Source organism: Ambystoma mexicanum, chromosome 4q, assembly GCF_040938575.1.
Source record: "Ambystoma mexicanum isolate Mex_15411 chromosome 4q, UKY_AmexF1_1, whole genome shotgun sequence".
Classification (NCBI taxonomy): domain Eukaryota; kingdom Metazoa; phylum Chordata; class Amphibia; order Caudata; family Ambystomatidae; genus Ambystoma; species Ambystoma mexicanum.
This window is the reverse complement of record NC_090928.1, coordinates 889339391-889357370: the sequence shown is the minus strand read 5'-3', so window position 1 is coordinate 889357370 and position 17980 is coordinate 889339391. Positions and strand designations below refer to the sequence as shown.

At 46.7% G+C, this 17980-nt stretch overlaps 1 protein-coding gene across 2 annotated transcripts in view; it reads left to right on the top strand.

Moving 5' to 3' along the window:
• Positions 1–17980, top strand: part of PPM1B (protein phosphatase, Mg2+/Mn2+ dependent 1B) — a 416865-nt gene that overhangs the window by 264030 nt on the left and 134855 nt on the right. For both annotated transcript variants that reach the window (XM_069608458.1, XM_069608457.1), the window contains exon 4: positions 10572–10683. In XM_069608458.1, coding sequence (XP_069464559.1) covers positions 10572–10683 — 112 coding nt within the window. The remainder of the gene's footprint in view (positions 1–10571; positions 10684–17980) is intronic.

Sequence of the window (17980 nt, the reverse complement as noted above, 5' to 3'; positions counted from 1 at the left end):
ACACCCAGAGTTGGTGAGGATATTGTTCCTCCAGTGGAGCTTTCCCAAGGTAGATCTTTCTGCCTCCAGCCTAAACAGCCACTGCAGGATGCAATAGGGATCCAGTGGAATGGGATGATGGCTTTCACCCCCTTGAACCCAGATTTTGCTGATCCAATGGGCCCTGCGGATGTTTGAAGGAGCAGAGCGCAGTTTGCTCATTCTTATTGCACCATGGTGGTCAGCCAGTTTCTGGTTTTCGGATCTAGACGAGGCAGACGCCAGTATCTCTACCACTTCACCACAACTTGATGTCATTGGAGGAGGGCAAGATTCTGCACCCCTCCCCACAATCTCTGAGCTTGACGGCATGGTTTTAGAGGTCCGATTCCTAGGTCACCTGGGACTCTCACACAACATGCAACTATTACTAGCAGCCCAGAAGGGTTGCACCAGGGTGGAGTAAGTGGCTAAGATTCTGCCACTGGTCATTGGAGAAATACAAGACCCGTTCATTGGCTTCTCTAGATGATATTTTCTTTATTTTATAGTTGGCAGAGTCTGGCAATAAGTCAGACACCTACAAAACTTACTTGTCAGCACTGGGTGTCTATTTGAATTCAGACAGCCAAACCTTCTCTATCGGGAAACAAGTGGCAAGGCGTAATTGTGAGGCACTGGGCAGGTTGTTTAGTGGTCAAGACTCCTCATCCCAAATGGGATTTAAATTAATTTCCTAACAGCTTTGTGTCACAATGGCTTCTGCGGATAGCAAACTGGTGTCATCGAAGACTGCATTCCTGGTGGTCATACCATCTGCCAGGCGATTAAGCGAAATACAGGCCGTTGTGGCAGATGAGCCATTCACAACCTTTCGAGACAAGGTGGCGTTATGCACACCAGTCGTTCCTACCCAAGATGCTCATACATCTTGTCCCCTTTCCTCCAACCTTCTGGGTGTCCCCCAACATGGGGACGGTACCGGAACCTTTGGCAGCGAAAAATTGAGATTCCCCTTTAAATTTAATATTAATTAAATACATATTAAATTATAGTGTTAGCCCTCTGAACACCTCACCTCAGTCCCTTTTTCTGCAGACTGTATTGGACCTGGCAGCTAGATGCTGAGACTTTTTAACTTTCCGCTTGCTCCCCGTTATATCGTTTTTCAATCTTCACTCCCTTCGGGGCCTCATCTCACCCGGCGTATGTCAGCTGCAGGAGGATTCATGAGATGTGCGTCCTGTGACCGCTCGTTCCCGGCCTCAGACCCCCATGCACTCTGTCTTCAGTGCCTGGGGCCCGGCCACTGCTGAAACGCGTGCGCGTCTTGCAGTGCTCTCACCAGGCATTGAAGAATCGGTTGCCTCGTTGGGAGAACTTCCACACTTCTCCTCCAGCGCACCTTAAAGACTGTCTGCAGGATCTCACATCAAGACAAGCTAGGCCCTTTGTTTAGTACAGCTCCTCGGTGCAGAGAATCCTTCCCAGGGGTTCCCACAGGCAAAGGTTCCTTGGATTCAGGTTCTGACAGGCCCGAGGCTGTGAAGTCTCAAGGGCTCTTCTGGGCGATCCGGGCGATCCGTGGGCAGACCCGAGGCGTCAAGGCTACCGGCTCCCAAGCGGAGGGGCTCGGGTGCCCTTCTGGGCTGTCCTCAGAAGTGCGATCAAGTTTGTCCTAATCAACCCCAAGTGGTAAAGGATTGTCGGGTTCTACCGCCAAGTGTCAGTCCTCGGCACACTCCAGCACGACGACCGGTGTAGGTGCAGAGGGCGCATAACCTACCGGAGCTCCCTCAGAGGTTGTGAGTCGGGGTGATTCAACTACCGGGCCGAGGGCTCAGCGCCTACCCTCTGAGGCCAATGCCTGTGTTTCGGGTTCAAGGTCCAAGGTGTGTCCTCCCATGGCTGAACCAGCACGTGGCATGGGGCCTTCGTGCCCTCCCGCCCAGGGCATAGTGCAAGGCTCCAAGATGCTGATAAACACATGGTGGAGCCTGCTAGGGCGGCCACCATGGATCCGTGTCTGGGCCCTTCCGGGTTCTCATCCATTGAACGGGTCCTGCTAGAAGGTTCCGGTCCCCTTCCCTCTGGAAGCAGCGGTGTACTTTATAGTACAGGTGACTGGTCCCCTCAGGGATGCCTCTACCCATTGCAGCCTTACAGTTACGTGCCTCACATGCCTCAGCACTTCCATCAGGAGTGGAGACCTAGCGCTTTGGAGGGTCGGACCCCTCGGGACCCGGCGGCTTGCAAGGACCGCTTCTTTGAGCACTTCCTCCTCCTCATGCGTTCTCCGCAGATGATAGGTCTTCTCAAGGACATAGTAAAGGAGGTGATCCTGCAGGTTGTGCCTACCCAGCCTCCTCCTCTGGGCCCCTCTCCCTGTTCCTCCAGTGCTGCTGATGCCAGTGCCTGTCCCTCCCCTGGTTCAGGCCTTGCCGGTTCTTCCTACCCCTCTGCCACCTGGACTACCACCAATTCCCTTGCTCCCCCTCAACAACCGCTGGACTGATCTACGGTTTCGGACCTTGGGTGGGGGGTTTTCGCCAGCACCTGTGTCCCAGGGCCTAGACTCCTCTCAGTCTGTGAAAAAGGAGTGGAAGGGGCGATGACGACCAGGACAATGAATCTTGGGTGTCTGTTAACGCCTTTAAGGACCACGACAAACTCTGCAACTCACTTGCCCGCGAGTTTAACTTCTCCAGGGCAGCCACTGCTTGGGTGAAATCCTTCTTAACCGACCGCACCTCCAGAGTGTCCATAGGCAAAGAAGCAGCCAATCCCATCCCAGTCCCCATAGGAGTACTCCAAGGCTCTTGCCTTTCTCCCACACTGTACAATGCATATACCAAGCTCCTGTTATCAGCACTTGACGAAATCGGTGTCATATACACAAATTTTGCGGATGACACCCAGATCCTTATACCACTTACAGGCAACTATGACCAGGACACACTAACAATCAATAAAATTTACGTCATCATACAAAACTGGATGGCATTAAACAGCCTATATCTTAACGATGAGAAGACAGAAGTCCTCATCGTAGGATCTCCAGCCAAAATAGCAACCCTTCAGCCAGAATATTCAATCATCAATATCGACGGTACCAATATTCCAGTGTCAAAGCAAGTAAAAACACTGGGCGTGTACATCGATGCCAGCCTGACCATGACTAAACAGATCAATGTACTTTCCTCCTCCACGGCCTACACCTCTAAATTAATTGCGCTCAGCCGACAATTTCTGACCCCAGCAAATTGCCTCACCCTAGCCAGAGCACTGGTCCTATCGAAATTGGATTACTGTAATGTACTAATACTGGGCACCTCCAACACCAACCTAGCCAAAATGCAACTTTTGCAAAATAAAGTCCTGAGGGCAGCTCTAGGCATAAAAAAAATCAGACCATATATCCAAGATTAGGAAAAATGCCCACTGGCTCCCCATCAAAGCCCGAATTATCTTCAAAACATTATGCATCACCCACAAATGCCTTACCAAAAAAGGACCTATCTACCTCAATTACACTCTGCATCCCAAATCCGACATGAGGCTACTTAGATCCAATGACAAACTCCTCCTGGACCCCCCCCCCCCCCGATTCAAAAACACAAGAGCAGGGGGCAGCAGCTTCACCACTTTAGCCCCTAAACACTGGAACACCCTACCCATCCACATCAAAAAAGCATCTTCCTTCACGATCTTTAAGTAACAGTTAAAAACCTGGTTATTCAACCAATATTAGCACCAAAAGATAGGACCCCGTCCATCTTATACTGCTGTGAATATTTAGGCTATTGTATAATGTTGTGAATATTCTGTAATTTTATATCATGTAAAGGAACGAATGTAATGTTTGAATTTTACTAATTGCCAAGCTGTCTTATAACCACGCCGTGACACCTGAGGGTCTGGGCGTGTAACAAATAAAAAAAAAAAATCATGACCGTTTACAGGCCTTGCAGAGTTCTTGAGGGTCCTCATGCCCGAGGACCCCCTCCCCCCAAAAGTCGGGAGTACTAGCAAAGGTTTTGGGCAAGCGCACCATGATCCGTTCTGGCATACTTCTCCAGAAAGATGTACTGCAGGCGTTGAGAAGGTTCTGGGAGGGAGAAGCTCTGGGCCAACGCCCAGATGAACAAGAAGTTGGACAGTAGGTTCAGGTTGATGGATGGGAAGCCGGTCACCCGGCCTCCCATCCTCAGCTGTACTCTTCAATGGTGGCTGCGGTCTCTCTATTCGAAACCATAGTCTTTGTTGTCAACCTCCTCGGGGAGCCTCTTCCAATTGTCTGTCCAAAGAGGACAAGGTGCTTGAGTCTTTGGGCAAACGGTACTGCGTCATTTCAGGGTTACATTTGCGGTAGGCCAATGCTGATGCCCCTTTTAACCGCGACTATCGAGAAGCTGTGGCTGGTGCTTGGGAGTATCTGCCTGAGCTCCCTCTGGAGAGAACAGGACAACATGGAGTCTTTGCTCTCCCACATACAGAGCCAACAGAGGGCTGTGCCTGGGGGATCGGGATGAGGATGACTGTGCGGATGCATGCCACTAAATCTTCGTCTGACATGCAAGAGTGGATCCTAGATCTTCCCTTTGAGCGTTTGGACCGGTGTGGACCTCTCATTTGTCCACGTATGATGAGTTGACTATGATGACCACCTCCTCACAAAACAAACCCGCCAAGTCCATAGCCATCTTGACTAAGCCAAGGCCGACCCTCAGCCTTGCGGGGGGTTTCAGGTATGCGAAGGGCTGACTGGTTGACAACAGGAGGAAGCAGCGGAGGACTTTTCATGGGTTTTTCCGCTCCCCCTCCTCTGCTCCCACCTCAGATCCCAAAAAACGGTGACTTCATGATCTTGGAACACAGCTCCGCAGTAGGCGGCTGGCTGGCTCTTCCAGGACAGCTGGAAGCGTCATTTGAGAGTCCTTGGATCCTTTCCATAGTCTCCCCAGGCGTCAGTCTTCCTCTCCCTTTACCATCCTCTACGTCAGATGGGGTCCCCGGTCCTTTTAAAGAGATCCTTTCTCTTCTGGAGTTGCAAGCGTTGGAACTGGTTCCTTAGTCAGACAGGGGCTTTGGTTTCTACTCTAGGATTTTTGCACTAGTTCATAGTCCCCTTTCCTCCATATGTCCCAACCACTTTCCCCCGCTGGTATGCCAAGGGCGAATGTTAGTGTAGTCTGGTTTCCAATTGTCTGATGTGTTAAAAGGGGGCCTAAGTTGAGGTGCCAGAGGTCAAGGCCTTGCAGAGGGGTGGGGGATGTGCGTTCCCACGCCCAGGGCCGTGCCCCCACATTATACTGGGGAAGATCCATGTTGGGGGGACTGTGAACTATGAGTACTCTAGTCACTATGGTGAGTAACTTTAGTCTCTGAATTTCATATGAACCAGGATACTTGTCTCCCGGTATGTTTTCCAAACCCAACTTTGGAGTCAGTGAGAGTTCTTTGCTCCTTGGACGTTAGGAGAGCTCTTAAGTTTTCCATTGACGGGTCCAGGGAATTTAGGAAATCTCCAAACATTAGTTAGATTCAGAGGGTTAAGCAAGGGTGCATCAGCTTCAAAAGTAAATATAGCCAGATGGATTGTGGCAGCCATTCTGGAAAGTTATTCCATTCAGAAACTGCTGCCACCAAAATGTCTTCATGCCCACCTGGTCAGTGCTAAAGGAGCCTGCAAGGTTATTTAGCGTGTTACAATACAGAGTACAGCACTACTGCACAGGATCAATGTGTAGCATGTTTTTTTATTCAGTACCACTGCATGGGTTTGGTGCATTGCTATGATGCAATTGTTTCAAGCTGTGTTGCCAGTGTAACATGGACATATAAGTGAGGGCAGGTCATTCAGTCAAAAACGATTTTTACATATAAAATGCAAATCATTTTTTTTCACAGTTAAAAGCACACATTTGTACATTCAAAATGCGCACTATTTTTACCTGAAATTCCTCTGTTTCAGGAGACACATTTGAGGATTGATGAACTAACCCCATTAACAAAAAACTAACACGCTAACTCATTAATAACATAATGTGTTCCCCAGTGCAAAATTAATGGAAAATGACAGGCTCTGAAAGTCATTTAAACGCACATTTCATCTTCAAAATTTTATAAACTACAGGAGAGATCTTATCTATAATACGAAATGGCCCCTGCCAGGCTGCTAGAAATTTAGAATTTTTCTGTTTACTTTTTCCAAAATGAAACTTGTACACCTGATCCCCTACACTGTATTCTCTCACTGATGTTCTTTTATCATAGTATGTCTTAGCACTGTCAGCAGCCCTTTCCAGATTTATCTGCACAAAAGCAAATGCATGTTGCAAATGCTTCCTCAGTTCATCAATGCACTCATGAACTGTGGATGCACTCAAAAGTGTCTGCTCATGTGTTCTGTATAGCAGGTGTTGTGGTAACACCATTTTCCTACCTGTCAAGACCTCATGGGGGCTAACACCTGTTGCTTTGGCAGGAGATGATCTGATTGCCATTAAAACTAAAGGTAGACGTAAATCCCAGTTGGAACCTGCTTCTGCCACAAATTTCTTTAAAATATCCACAACAGACCTATTGCTCCGTTCAACTCCACCTGAAGAGGCTGCCCGATATGCTATATGTAGTTTCCTTTTCACACCCAGTATTTGCCATACCTTACTCATTAGAGTACTTGTGAAATGACTTCCTCTGTCTGACTCAATTCTTTGTGGCAACCCAAACCTTGAGAACACATGGTTCACCAGCAATGTGGCTGCTGTTTGCGCACTACAATCTGGTGCAGGAATACATTCAATCCACTTCGACATCAAACATATCACACTTAAAATGTAACGGTTTCCTCTGCTCAACCTTTTTAAAGGGCCTACACAGTCTATTTGCAAATCTGACCATGGGAGAGTTAGGCCTCTTCATCAATGGGGCTCTATGCATTGGTGAAGCAGGTTTAAATTGGGCGCATACCAGACACCTTCTAGTACATAATTCCACATCTTGGGACATATGTGGCCAGTAAGCATAATCTTTTAGTATTTCCAATGTTTTTTGTGAACCTCTGTGGCCTGCAGTTATTGCATCATGTGCATGTTGTAGCATTAGCCCTCTGAATGAAAGGGGTACCACCCACTGTATTTGTCCTGTTATGGACTCTCTAATCATGAGTCCATCCTGCAGTCTAACTCGTTTTTTATTCTTTAATAGCACCCTCACCTCTTCTTTTCCCATACAACCATTTTCTGTTAAAGGGTTTTGTTCAGGATCTATCAAATGGTTATAATAGATTGCCAAAATTTGATAATACTTTTGTGCCTCAATCAAATCTTGGTCTGGCATATCATGACCCCACTGTAACGCTGGTTGCTCTGTCTCCTTTGGTGTTTTAGAACGTGTTACTGCATCAATTTGTATTTCACCCAGTAAATCATCTATAGGTAGCAATTCTCCCATCACAGCCCCAATTTTAGCCAGGTGGTATGCCTTATCATTTCCCTCCTTATCCTCTCCGGGTGTTTTTAAATGCCCACAAATTTTTCTCCAATATATTGTCAAATCTTTTTCTGACACCAATTTGTCTATGGCTTGTATCATTTTTCCATGTTTAAGTGGCTTTTTGTTGTATGTATTTTGTTGTATGTAACCATGCCTCTCGCTTTCCAGCCAGGTAAATACTCCACAAAGCTATTTCGTGCATAGTCGGAATCGGTCACCAGGACAAATTCACTGAATTTATTATCTACTGCAGTAGCAATTGCTTTATAAATGGCCGCCAATTCCGCAACTTGACTGCTTCTAGCTCCAATCCTCGTCTCTACACTGGGGACGCCTTCACATTTCAACCAGACATTCCCTATTCCTGACACTAATTGTTTATTACTGTCATTTTCAATGTTAAAAGCACAACCATCCACATATACAGTTGGCAGATCCTTGCATGTTTTTTCATCAAAAGCTTTGTGTGGTGATTGTTCAAATTCCTGCAAACTAGGTTCCACTTCCATTTAGTTTGATACTTGTTCAGCTGCACAGTCATGTAAGTCAGCTAACCCTTGAGCAATTGGGCTCTTTTTATTTAGTCCATATCTCACTTCTACAGGAAAACCTTGTAATGCCAGCATCCATGAAGTGATTCTGGACTGCACTAGATTACCTGACCTAATTCTTTTACTCTCTATAAACTGCAAAGGTTGATGATTTGTTTCAATAATCACCTTTTCTCCCTGAACAATAGGGCGGAAATGTTGTAGCGCCCACACAGTGGTTAATAGGGCCTTTTCACATTCATTGAATTTCATTTCAACTTGGGAAAATGCTTTACTTGCATATGCAATAGTTTTGTGATTCACATGTTTTTGTGGTACCACTGCTGACCTACAATGTTCAGAGAACCTTATTTCTACAAAGAAATACCTACCCTTTATGGGATATGCTAAACATGGTGCCTTTACAATACATTCCTTCAATTTAGCTACTGCCTCAGACTGCTCTTTTTCCCATATCCAGGGTGTATTCAGTTTAAGCAGTTTAGTCAATGGTTGAGTAATTTCAGCATCATTTTCAATGAACTTTGTTATAGCCTGTCATCCCTAATAAACTTTTTACCTCTTTCACATTTTTAGGGTCCTTTAGTTTTTGTATGGCCTCTATTTTTTTCTTTTGTGGATTTAGCCCATGTTCAGTCACTTCATGGCCTAGAAAGTTCACTTTTTTCTTGCACCATTGTGCTTTTTGTAAAGACACTTTGGCGCCTGCTTTCTGCAATTGGCCAAGCACATGTCTTATTTCATCAAAATGGCTTGTCAGGCTTTCATTTTTTATCAGGACATCATCCACATAAACTATGGTTCCTCTTTCCGCTGCATCTGGCATGACCGCATTCAGGGTGAGGTGCAGAAAGAAAAACTAGACAATATTTTTGCAGAAGGCAGCATAATTCAGGTCTGCCTTACAAGATTATTGAATGCAGCCGATAAAAGTGCAGAGAAAGACTGTTTAATACAGCTATGCGCCAAAATATGGTTTATTTTGAATAGGTCCCTGCGAATGCAGGAACATGATACCCAGCTAATTAACAGGTTAAAGACTGAATTAGATGGGGCAAGTGAAAATAAGAAAATGTTAAGAGCAGTGGCATTTCAAAAACAAACTCTGAGACTCCATTGCAAAGGCAGTAACCTGGGCTTCACCATCCGCTTTCTGTACACACAATTGCCTGGACATGAGCTAGAGAGTGGATACTCAGTTTTGTCAGGCGGTATTGAAGAATCTAAGGCTAAATTAGAAAGAGGTACCTTCCACCCTTCGGTAGACATGTGCTTGGTAATCTCCGACAAGTATGTAGGAAAGGGGACAGGATGTATGAGTAAGAAAGTTGCTCACAGTAGTGACTACTGTACACTTTGTCCCTTTTGCTTCCACTGAGGACCTACGGGTCTGCCGCTCCGCTGGCACAAAAGGGCAGTAAATGTGGCCAAGTAAATAAAGGGCTGAAGATGCCTCCAGGGAAAGCAGTTTCAACCAGGCCCACAATGGTTCTCAGTCTACCCATGTGGCATTGGCCAGAGCAGGGGTAGATGAACTTACAAACCATAGCATGACTGTAATCGTACCATGCAGACTGGTACCAGCTGAATGGTTGTCCTTCAGGGGAGTGATGCCTCCTCACCCAGTTGCTAAGTGCTGATATCTTCGCTACTAACTTTTGAAATCTGATACTCGTCAACTGGGACTATACAAGCATGTACTTCACATGCTCACCCAACTCATGTGAAATTGAAATGGTATGTGCGATGGACTGTGACTTTGTTTGGCGAATTTATACTTGAAGCATGCCCCTTTCACTCTAAGTCTTTGTACCCTTGATGTAATCTTGATGGGTTCTCCAGAAAGTGGTGGGGATAAATCCATTGTGCCCCAATGGAGGACAGAGTATGGTTAATCGGCTCTCATATGACAAAGGTGTATTTGCTTGCAAAAGAAGCTATTAACGAATTGCATAATACTGCATACTTTTGAACATTTTCTGAAGATTCTAAAGGGTGGGGGGGGGGTGGTAAACGAAGCACTGGTAAGTTGCTCTGGTTGTAGCAGTTTGTAGAACCTAAAGCCAGCAATTGCTGGAGGCATTGCAGACCTGTGGAGCTGGTGGACAATGCCTCCATCAGTGACCTGAGTGAGTTGAGGTCTGAGTTAAGTGGTGCAGGTGGGGAGAGGGGTAAATCCAGCTAAGTGGCTATGTAATGTGAGATTTTTCCTCGACAGAGGGTATGTGATTTTGATTTTCTAGGCTCTTCCCCATGCACTCCTTTTCGTAACCCTGTCCTATTGGATTGTGGAATGTCTAAGTTGTGCACAGTTTAAGCGATGGGTACAAAAAAAAGTAATGGCCTAAAGGAGTTTTACTCTAGATACAGATTATAGGGAGCTTCTTACTCAGATCTAAATTTGTTACACAATACTTATTCTTCTTGCTTTATTAATAGTTAGAAATTAAGAGATGTGTGCAGGTATCGTGTGAATTAATTTTTTTCATTAGTTGCAGTGAGTAATCCGGCGATTTTCTTCTTTTTGTTTTGTTCCCGAAACAGAAATTATGGAAGGTGCTAGTGAAGAAGGAATGCCGGATCTTGCTCATGTGATGCGCATTTTATCGGCTGATAATCTCCCCAATTTACCACCTGGTGGAGGACTAGCTGGCAAGTAAGTAAAGAGTGACACTTTCAACTAATGGATTTCTTTAGTGTAATTGATTACACTTGAAGTGCGCACATAATTCATTATACTTTTAAGTGTCTTGAGTTTTTCATTCATAGAATGTTATTCCTTTTTCATGCACCTTTTCACTATAACAATCCCAAAGCCAGGCCAATCAAGTTGTGTAGGATATGGTGATAGGATACCAGCAACCATGTTGAAAGATGCTGCCCACAGCACACTTTGATTGCGCAATTCATGGCTCCACCTTGGTCAACCTCGCCCAGTTATGTGGACTGACAGTTCACTGTAATAAAGTTTGAAGGCAGAGGCCATTTAAGAAGCACTGTTCGCCAAAAGCATGGAGGTTGCTTAAAAACACATGTCGTCATAGGCTTTAACACTGCAGTACACATCACCAATCTCCCCTGTGCTGCAAGTGGATGTCTTGCAGGAAGAGATTGTGTAGCACTGTTGATTCTGACTGAGAAGCTAGAAGAGTTGCCTGAAGAGAATATTGTTTCCCAAAATGACTGACGTTTAATACCTTACTGCAGTGACGTTTTAATGTTCAGGGAAAATGTTGAGGGAATAGGTCCCTGTTGCCACCAAGTAAGCCTTAACCATCTGCACTTCAAATGCCTTCACACAAAAAGGTGCTACCATCAGCCAGTGAGTAAACACAGGGAACCAAGCAGTGTGGCCTGCTCGAGGAAACGGACAGTATTTGGGGTATGCTCACTTGGGGGACTCCCAGAGATTAATAGTTAAATCACTGTATGGGGACTGCCTGGAATAAGTTTGTCCATATTTGCCCTCTCCCCACTGGGGTAGGTAGGCCGGCGAATATGGCAGAGGGCGTACTGAGTTGGAGATAAGGGGGGAGGTCTCTGACCTTTGGCTATAAAGATGTTTTTGGCTACCACTCATCAACCGATCTGGTCAATATATTCAATTGTGAGAATTGATGGTAGTGGTTGTCTAAACCCTCTGGAGAGCACAGCTGGTCCGCCCCTCTCCTAACAGTAGCTGTTGTGACTGCGTAAGGCAAAACTGCAGATACATTTTCTCTGAACATGAACCCCAAGTATGCTTTCTTCACGCCCACCCTGATGGTGAAAACAATAATTCCCCCCATAAACATTTGCCACAATAGGGTATGCAAGCATCAGTTTGTATATCTGAGAAGCAAGCACTTATTGGGCATATTATCTGCTAAGGTTTTGTTACTGACAGTTGTGCGTTTTGATTTGGACAAGTAATCCTTAAGCAATAACGTTGGGATAATTTGCTGAAGGGAAACAATTTGATCTGTGCCTCATGCTAGGACATGCTCCTGTACTAGAATTCACTTATTCCCTCTGGGTGCACCAAGCAAGGGAGTCTTTTCCCTATTCACCACACATACTTTCACCAGGAGCACCATCAGCCATTGAATATTCCTCTTAGTGATTTCTTGCCACCAATTAATAACTTCTTGAGCTTTAGATCTTTCATATGGGCACATGCTCAAATACTCCTTGTCGGCAGACTGGGAATCCAGTCTATCACTTAACAAAAGTTGTTCACTATAAATGTGCAGCCATTGAGTGGCATAAATATGGGTATTGCATTCTGTGGCCAATAAGACTGGTAGGCTGTAAGCTCTTCCCCTGGAGGCCATCTTCAGATTCTATACTGCACATCATGTTTGTTTTCAAGGTACAGTATTTTTTAATTTGAGTAAAATGAATCCATTTTGCAATCAGTTATGTCCAGATGTTTTGCAGAACATATATTTTTGTCTCTAGTTAAACCACAAACAAATCAAACGGGGGACCTATCAGTAATTTGTTCTAAACATATAAACGATTCCCTGGACCTCTATTGGGAACACAGCTGATTTCAAAGTTCTATGCCAGAGAGATGAAGACAGAAGGTATCTGAGGCAGAGACGAGCTCTGCTCCCTAACCATCCACAGCGAACAGTGGGTTGAGGGGTGACACTGTTGTGAATCAAGGTGCCTCTACTGCATGTGCAATGGAAGGAGGATCTTGCTCACAGAAGGTGATGGAAATCTTGTATATTTCAGACATCTTGGATGGGAACTGTTAAACCAAAGACTCACCCTGGTCTTGGAGAATGGATTGGGATTCCCGGCAACCCAGTAGTGTAAGCAGTTGGAACACGATTTAATCACCCTAAAATGCCTTTGAGCTGGTTGAACTGCGCTCCACGCACTTCCAGCCCATGGTGTTGCTTTTGGCAGTCGGCGTATCTTTGAGTCGCTTACCTGCCTTTTGAGCTTTCCAGATGCCGACAAGGCCTAGCTCAGCTAAATGCATCGAACCAAAGCAGCAGCAACTGATTCAAAATCAGACTCTACCTGCTGGAAACGATCAACTCACCTACCAGAACTATTGTTTCACTACCAATTTGACCGCTGCCTCAAATAGTTGAAAGCCATTGACTCGCCTATCTTGAATGCTGACTTGGCCCACCATGAGCCTGCACATCGAACCGACTCGATACAGACTCTGGTGTCAGAGCTCTGCTGTCTCAATGACTCAGTGCAGTGTCAATGAATGCTGGTATAGAATTTTGCTCCATCCTCACGCAGTGTGCCTTTGAAGCGTGCTGGGAAAGAGTTCCAGTAGTAGACCCAAGTGAGTGGTTTCTGTGTTCACTCTATCTCCAGAGGTGGATAAAACAAGAGCCCTCATCCAATTGGAAAAGAAAGATGTGTACCGGTGCGTTATAAATGATTTATCATATATCTAATGAAGCATTATTAAAACAGAGAGGGGAGGTCAGCCCATGAATGGGCCATCCCTCTAAACATACCAAGGCACTCAGGAAGAGCTCCTATACACAAAGCAATTGAATAACACAATCCCAGACCGCAGTGCTTTCATGCTGACAGTAGCCCATAGTGCTGGAATACGGGCACCCTTCTGCCCCTTCCAGCCACCACCTCTTCCCCGCCAGACTCTTTCCTGTGGGCTTGCTCTAGGGTGCACAAAAATACAAAGAGGGCGAGGAATGTGACCCCCCCCCCCCAGTTCTTAGAGGCAAACAAAGGTAGCATCCATTTTGTGAAATGGAAGAGGGTCTCAAAAAGACACAGCCAGATGGATTGCTTTTCTCCATGTGTAGCCTTTTTTACAAGACCAAAATGCTACCACCAGCCTATCGACATGACTAACAGAAGGGTGCACCCCCTGCCTTAGTGGACATAAGGACTCGGGTAGAGCTCACAAAAACAGAGCCCCTCTGTCTGGCTTTGAATTAAGCCAGGCTGGGAGGTGGGGGTTAGCATGAAGCAAAAGCTTGCACTGGGTGAAAAAATTGAACGTTCTACACCACATCATTAACTAGGTAAATAGCCCCAGCAGAGTCAGCAAGCTGGCCCCTATCCATCTGCTTTAGAGTGTACACACTTTTGTAACTTGTGACCAGCGATGGCCTTGTAAACCAAGGGCTAATCTGAGTAATTGGTCAGCAGTCATCACGGTGCCACACTCACCAAGGCCAGTGGGGAGGAGACCCTGGCAATGAAGCAAGTTTGCCAGAGCTAATCCTAGCAAAGCAGTTTCTGCTTCCCTCTAATGCAATAATAACTATAGTTTCATTTTAACTATCGTGCCCCTTCCTCTGTGTCTAACATATATCTCTCAAAATCATTTAATAATTTAAGTTTACGTGTGTAAGTGTTTACTTGGTGCCTTGTGTTTACTGAGTTCATTGTGCTACTCTACAGCTCACTTACTCTCCTAAAATAAGCCTGGCTGCTCGGTCACTCTACTAACTTGTGTAGAACAGGCCTATATAAAGAGTTGGGTCTGCCTGATACCAAGAGATAAGTCTTGTGAAGTTCCACACCAGTTTCCTTTACAAAATCTTACCCAACAAAAGACAATTTCAAGAGATTGCATACCCGTTCTCCTGGTTCACAAATCCATCCACTGTTAGTGACCACTGTATCCATCTTCCTCTATAAAACGCTACAATCCTGCTTGTAATGTCTGCTCTGCCTCCCCGACTACCCTTGTGGCTCCTTGCCCTCCCTGTGCTTCCTCTCGCTTCTGCTCTTTCGCTCTTCTTGCTCCACTTGCATGGAATTCTCTTGGCCCGGATGTCTGAGAAACAATTCGCACAGATTTGCTCAAAAACAGACTAAAAGCCTACTTGCTCGCCTCCAAGTTACCCTCTTAAGCTACCTCTCATCTGCCTTCTAGCTAAAATGTTTCCCTAGTCTCTAACCTGCCTCTGTCCTTCACTTTCTCTGCCTCCACTTAGCATTTCACAGGAGCTGCATTAATAGTTTGTTTCCTGGGATCTGTTGCATTGTACCGCCTTTCTTATGGTGTCCCTTCTACGGGTCTGCAATGTTTGTTTTTTCACCACATTACATTATATTCTTAGCTGTGTGCAACTTTATAACATTTTAAAATAGTCTCTTCATGTGATTGGCTTGTACGTGCGATCTAAGAGTAAGTCAAATGGTGAATCACCAGTGAGCTTTGACACATTGTGAGCCTCTGTCGGGCATGGCTTTGATGAAGTTGCTTACATTGAATATTAATTTGAAACCCCATAAGTGGAAGATTACATTCTCCAACATTGGATTTTTCATGGCTTCACATGCTGTGAATGTTTCCCATCGTCAGGCTGGAAACCCTTGGTAACTTTAACCTAGCGTTTTCCTATGGATAACTTCGACACCTTAGTGTCCTATCGACGTCCTTTTGGGTGCTTTAGGCTACACCAATAGGACGTCTGGTATACATAGCCCCGCCCCTGCGGCTTCTCTTCAGATTTAGGCTGTCTACAAACACCATGTTTACTCTTTGTGTTCTACACGTGCTTTTCGTACTTCGGCCATAATGTCTTCTGTGGCACAGAAGAAATCGCTGTTTAGGCCATGTGCAACCTGCGGCCTAAAGGAGGTATTCGAGGGGGACAGCCATGCATATTGCCTGTATTGTTTATACCCCAATCATTCTGCGGATGCCTGTGAGATCTGTCTCGAACACTGAAGGACCGCAACTGCTGTCTAATTTGTTGGCTCAACAAGAGCACTTACCCAGGTTCGGAGGTTTCGTCCCAGGGAAGCAAGTCTTCAGCTCCAGCAGAGAAGTTGTCTATGCAGTGAATGGGGGTGTCCGCGGAACCCCCGGCCAAGAAGCAGCACACAGAGGTGCCGGCGTCGGGGGTGTAGAGTTGGCGGTTCCTCTGGATCCAAATCGCATCAATATAAAGTGGAGCGTGGCTCTTCGTTGCCCGAGGCGGCGAGACTGGACAAGTCCAAGATGAGTGAGAGGCCCGAAAAAAAAAAAAAGCGCGGGAGTCCTCCTCAAAGCACTCACACAAGGACCGTTATAGGTCCTCTTCCAGCCTACCACTTCTTGCACTACCACTGTTTATTGCCCCATTTTCCATTTATTTTTTTTATTTAACTGCTTTCCTCCGCGCCACACTTTCCACTCTCCCCCTTCCATGCACTTTTTCCATTTTCCCATTCCCATGCAATTGCGCGTTCTCAATGTCACTGGTCCTAGTAAGATCGTTGTTGTGTTCGCCCCTGTTCCCCTCCCTTGCCTAGTCGCGCTCTGAAACACTTTTGTGCGAGCGAGATACACACAAAATATCATATAGCCGGGACTCGTCGAAACACCATTCCGGCACTTCATCAAAGCGGTCCTTTTCACTGGAGAAGGCTAGGCGTGGGTGTCAACGACAAGGTCGTCAACTGAGGCTCCGTCGTCGACGGTTGTGGTGCAGTTCTCACTTCCGTCGTCAACGGGGGTGTCATCGGCTCAGTTTACAACCGTGACTGTCAGTGGGCCGCAATTGCTGTCGACGGCTCAGCTGGAGACAGATGGTGGTTTGCTGCTGACTGGGGATCTGTGGCAGTCTGGGGCCGGCTTTGGGACATTGCTCCCGGTGGATATTTGGCAACAGGATCCAGCTCCATATTCTATGTCCTCTGGTCTGGAGGAGGAGCATGAACCGCGTTTCGATCCATCAGCAGTGGGTCTGGGAGGCAGGTCCGTCTACGTTTGTTGGGGCTGGGGCGCCCCTGTACCTGTTGAACACACACACTCTGCTGTCCATGCAGGTGTTAAGTTCGCTTCAGTCATTGTTGGGGTAATTGGATGCTAGATTTCCAGCGGCTCTGAGGGTGGTGTGCCTGTTGAGGCCCCTCGACCTAGTCTCCCCAAGAATTCGCCTCCGGTGCAGCTGTCATTGCCGTTGCCGGTGGTTGGGCCTTCCCTGAAGTCATCCAGAGGAAGGGGAGCTGGTCGATTCAGATCCGGATAGAGAGCGGGCCTCCTGACACGCTGTCAACTGTCATCGTCGCCCAGGAGAGACGATACCGACCCGGAGGTGGAACCGCCTAGTAGCCGTCTCTGCTGGATGATGTTGGGGCATTTCACGCGAAGGTGTGCCAAGAATTTGGCCTGGTGCCCGAGGAGGAACGAAAATACTGTTTTCCCTTCGATCACATGGGGAAGCGAAGGAAGGCAGTTTTCTCGGTCACCATTTTGGACCATGTGTGTCAGGAGGGCCTGCGCACGATGCGCCACTAGATTTTGGAACCAGCCGTGAGAGAAGTTGTTTAAGGCAACAGAATTGACCCCCAAGTGCTTCATGTCTCAGCCCACGCCGGAGTCGGTTTCAGCGGCGGCTAGTTGGAAGGCGAGGAGCTAGCACATGTTACGCCCCTGGACAGTGAGGCCAGAAAACAAGATGCTTTCGGGAAGAAAGTCCTCACGGTGGGAACTACAACAGTGAAAACGGCTAATTCCTTGGCCATTATGGCCCATTATGAGAGGGGAATGTGGCACCAGTTGGCCCCGCTCTTAGAACATCTCCTGGAACAACAACGCAAAGAGGCTATGCTGCTGGTTCGAGAGGGGGAGGCGGCTTCCAACCACAGCATCAACATTGCCCTGGACCTGGCGGAGTCGGGCTTCAAACAAATAATGGTGGTGGTCTCCAGAGGCAGGCGTGGCTGCGCTGCACTGACTTTCATCCAGAGGTCCAGCATAAAGTAGTGGATATGCCTTGTGAGGAGCAGTTCCTCTTTGGTGAAAAAATCGCCGAGGCGCTCAGGGGAATGAAGTAAGATTTGGAGACGTCAAAGTCCTTGGGAGCTCTGCAAACGGGCAGTTCTTTTTGCCCCCTTTGGGTGTTTCGAGCGGCCTCTGGTAATGCCAGATTTTCCGCTTCCCACGACACAGGTTACAGTTGCTCCAGTTACTCTTCCCAAAGCTTCAGGCGCTCGTTCCAGTCGGCACAGAAAAGCAGAGACTATCA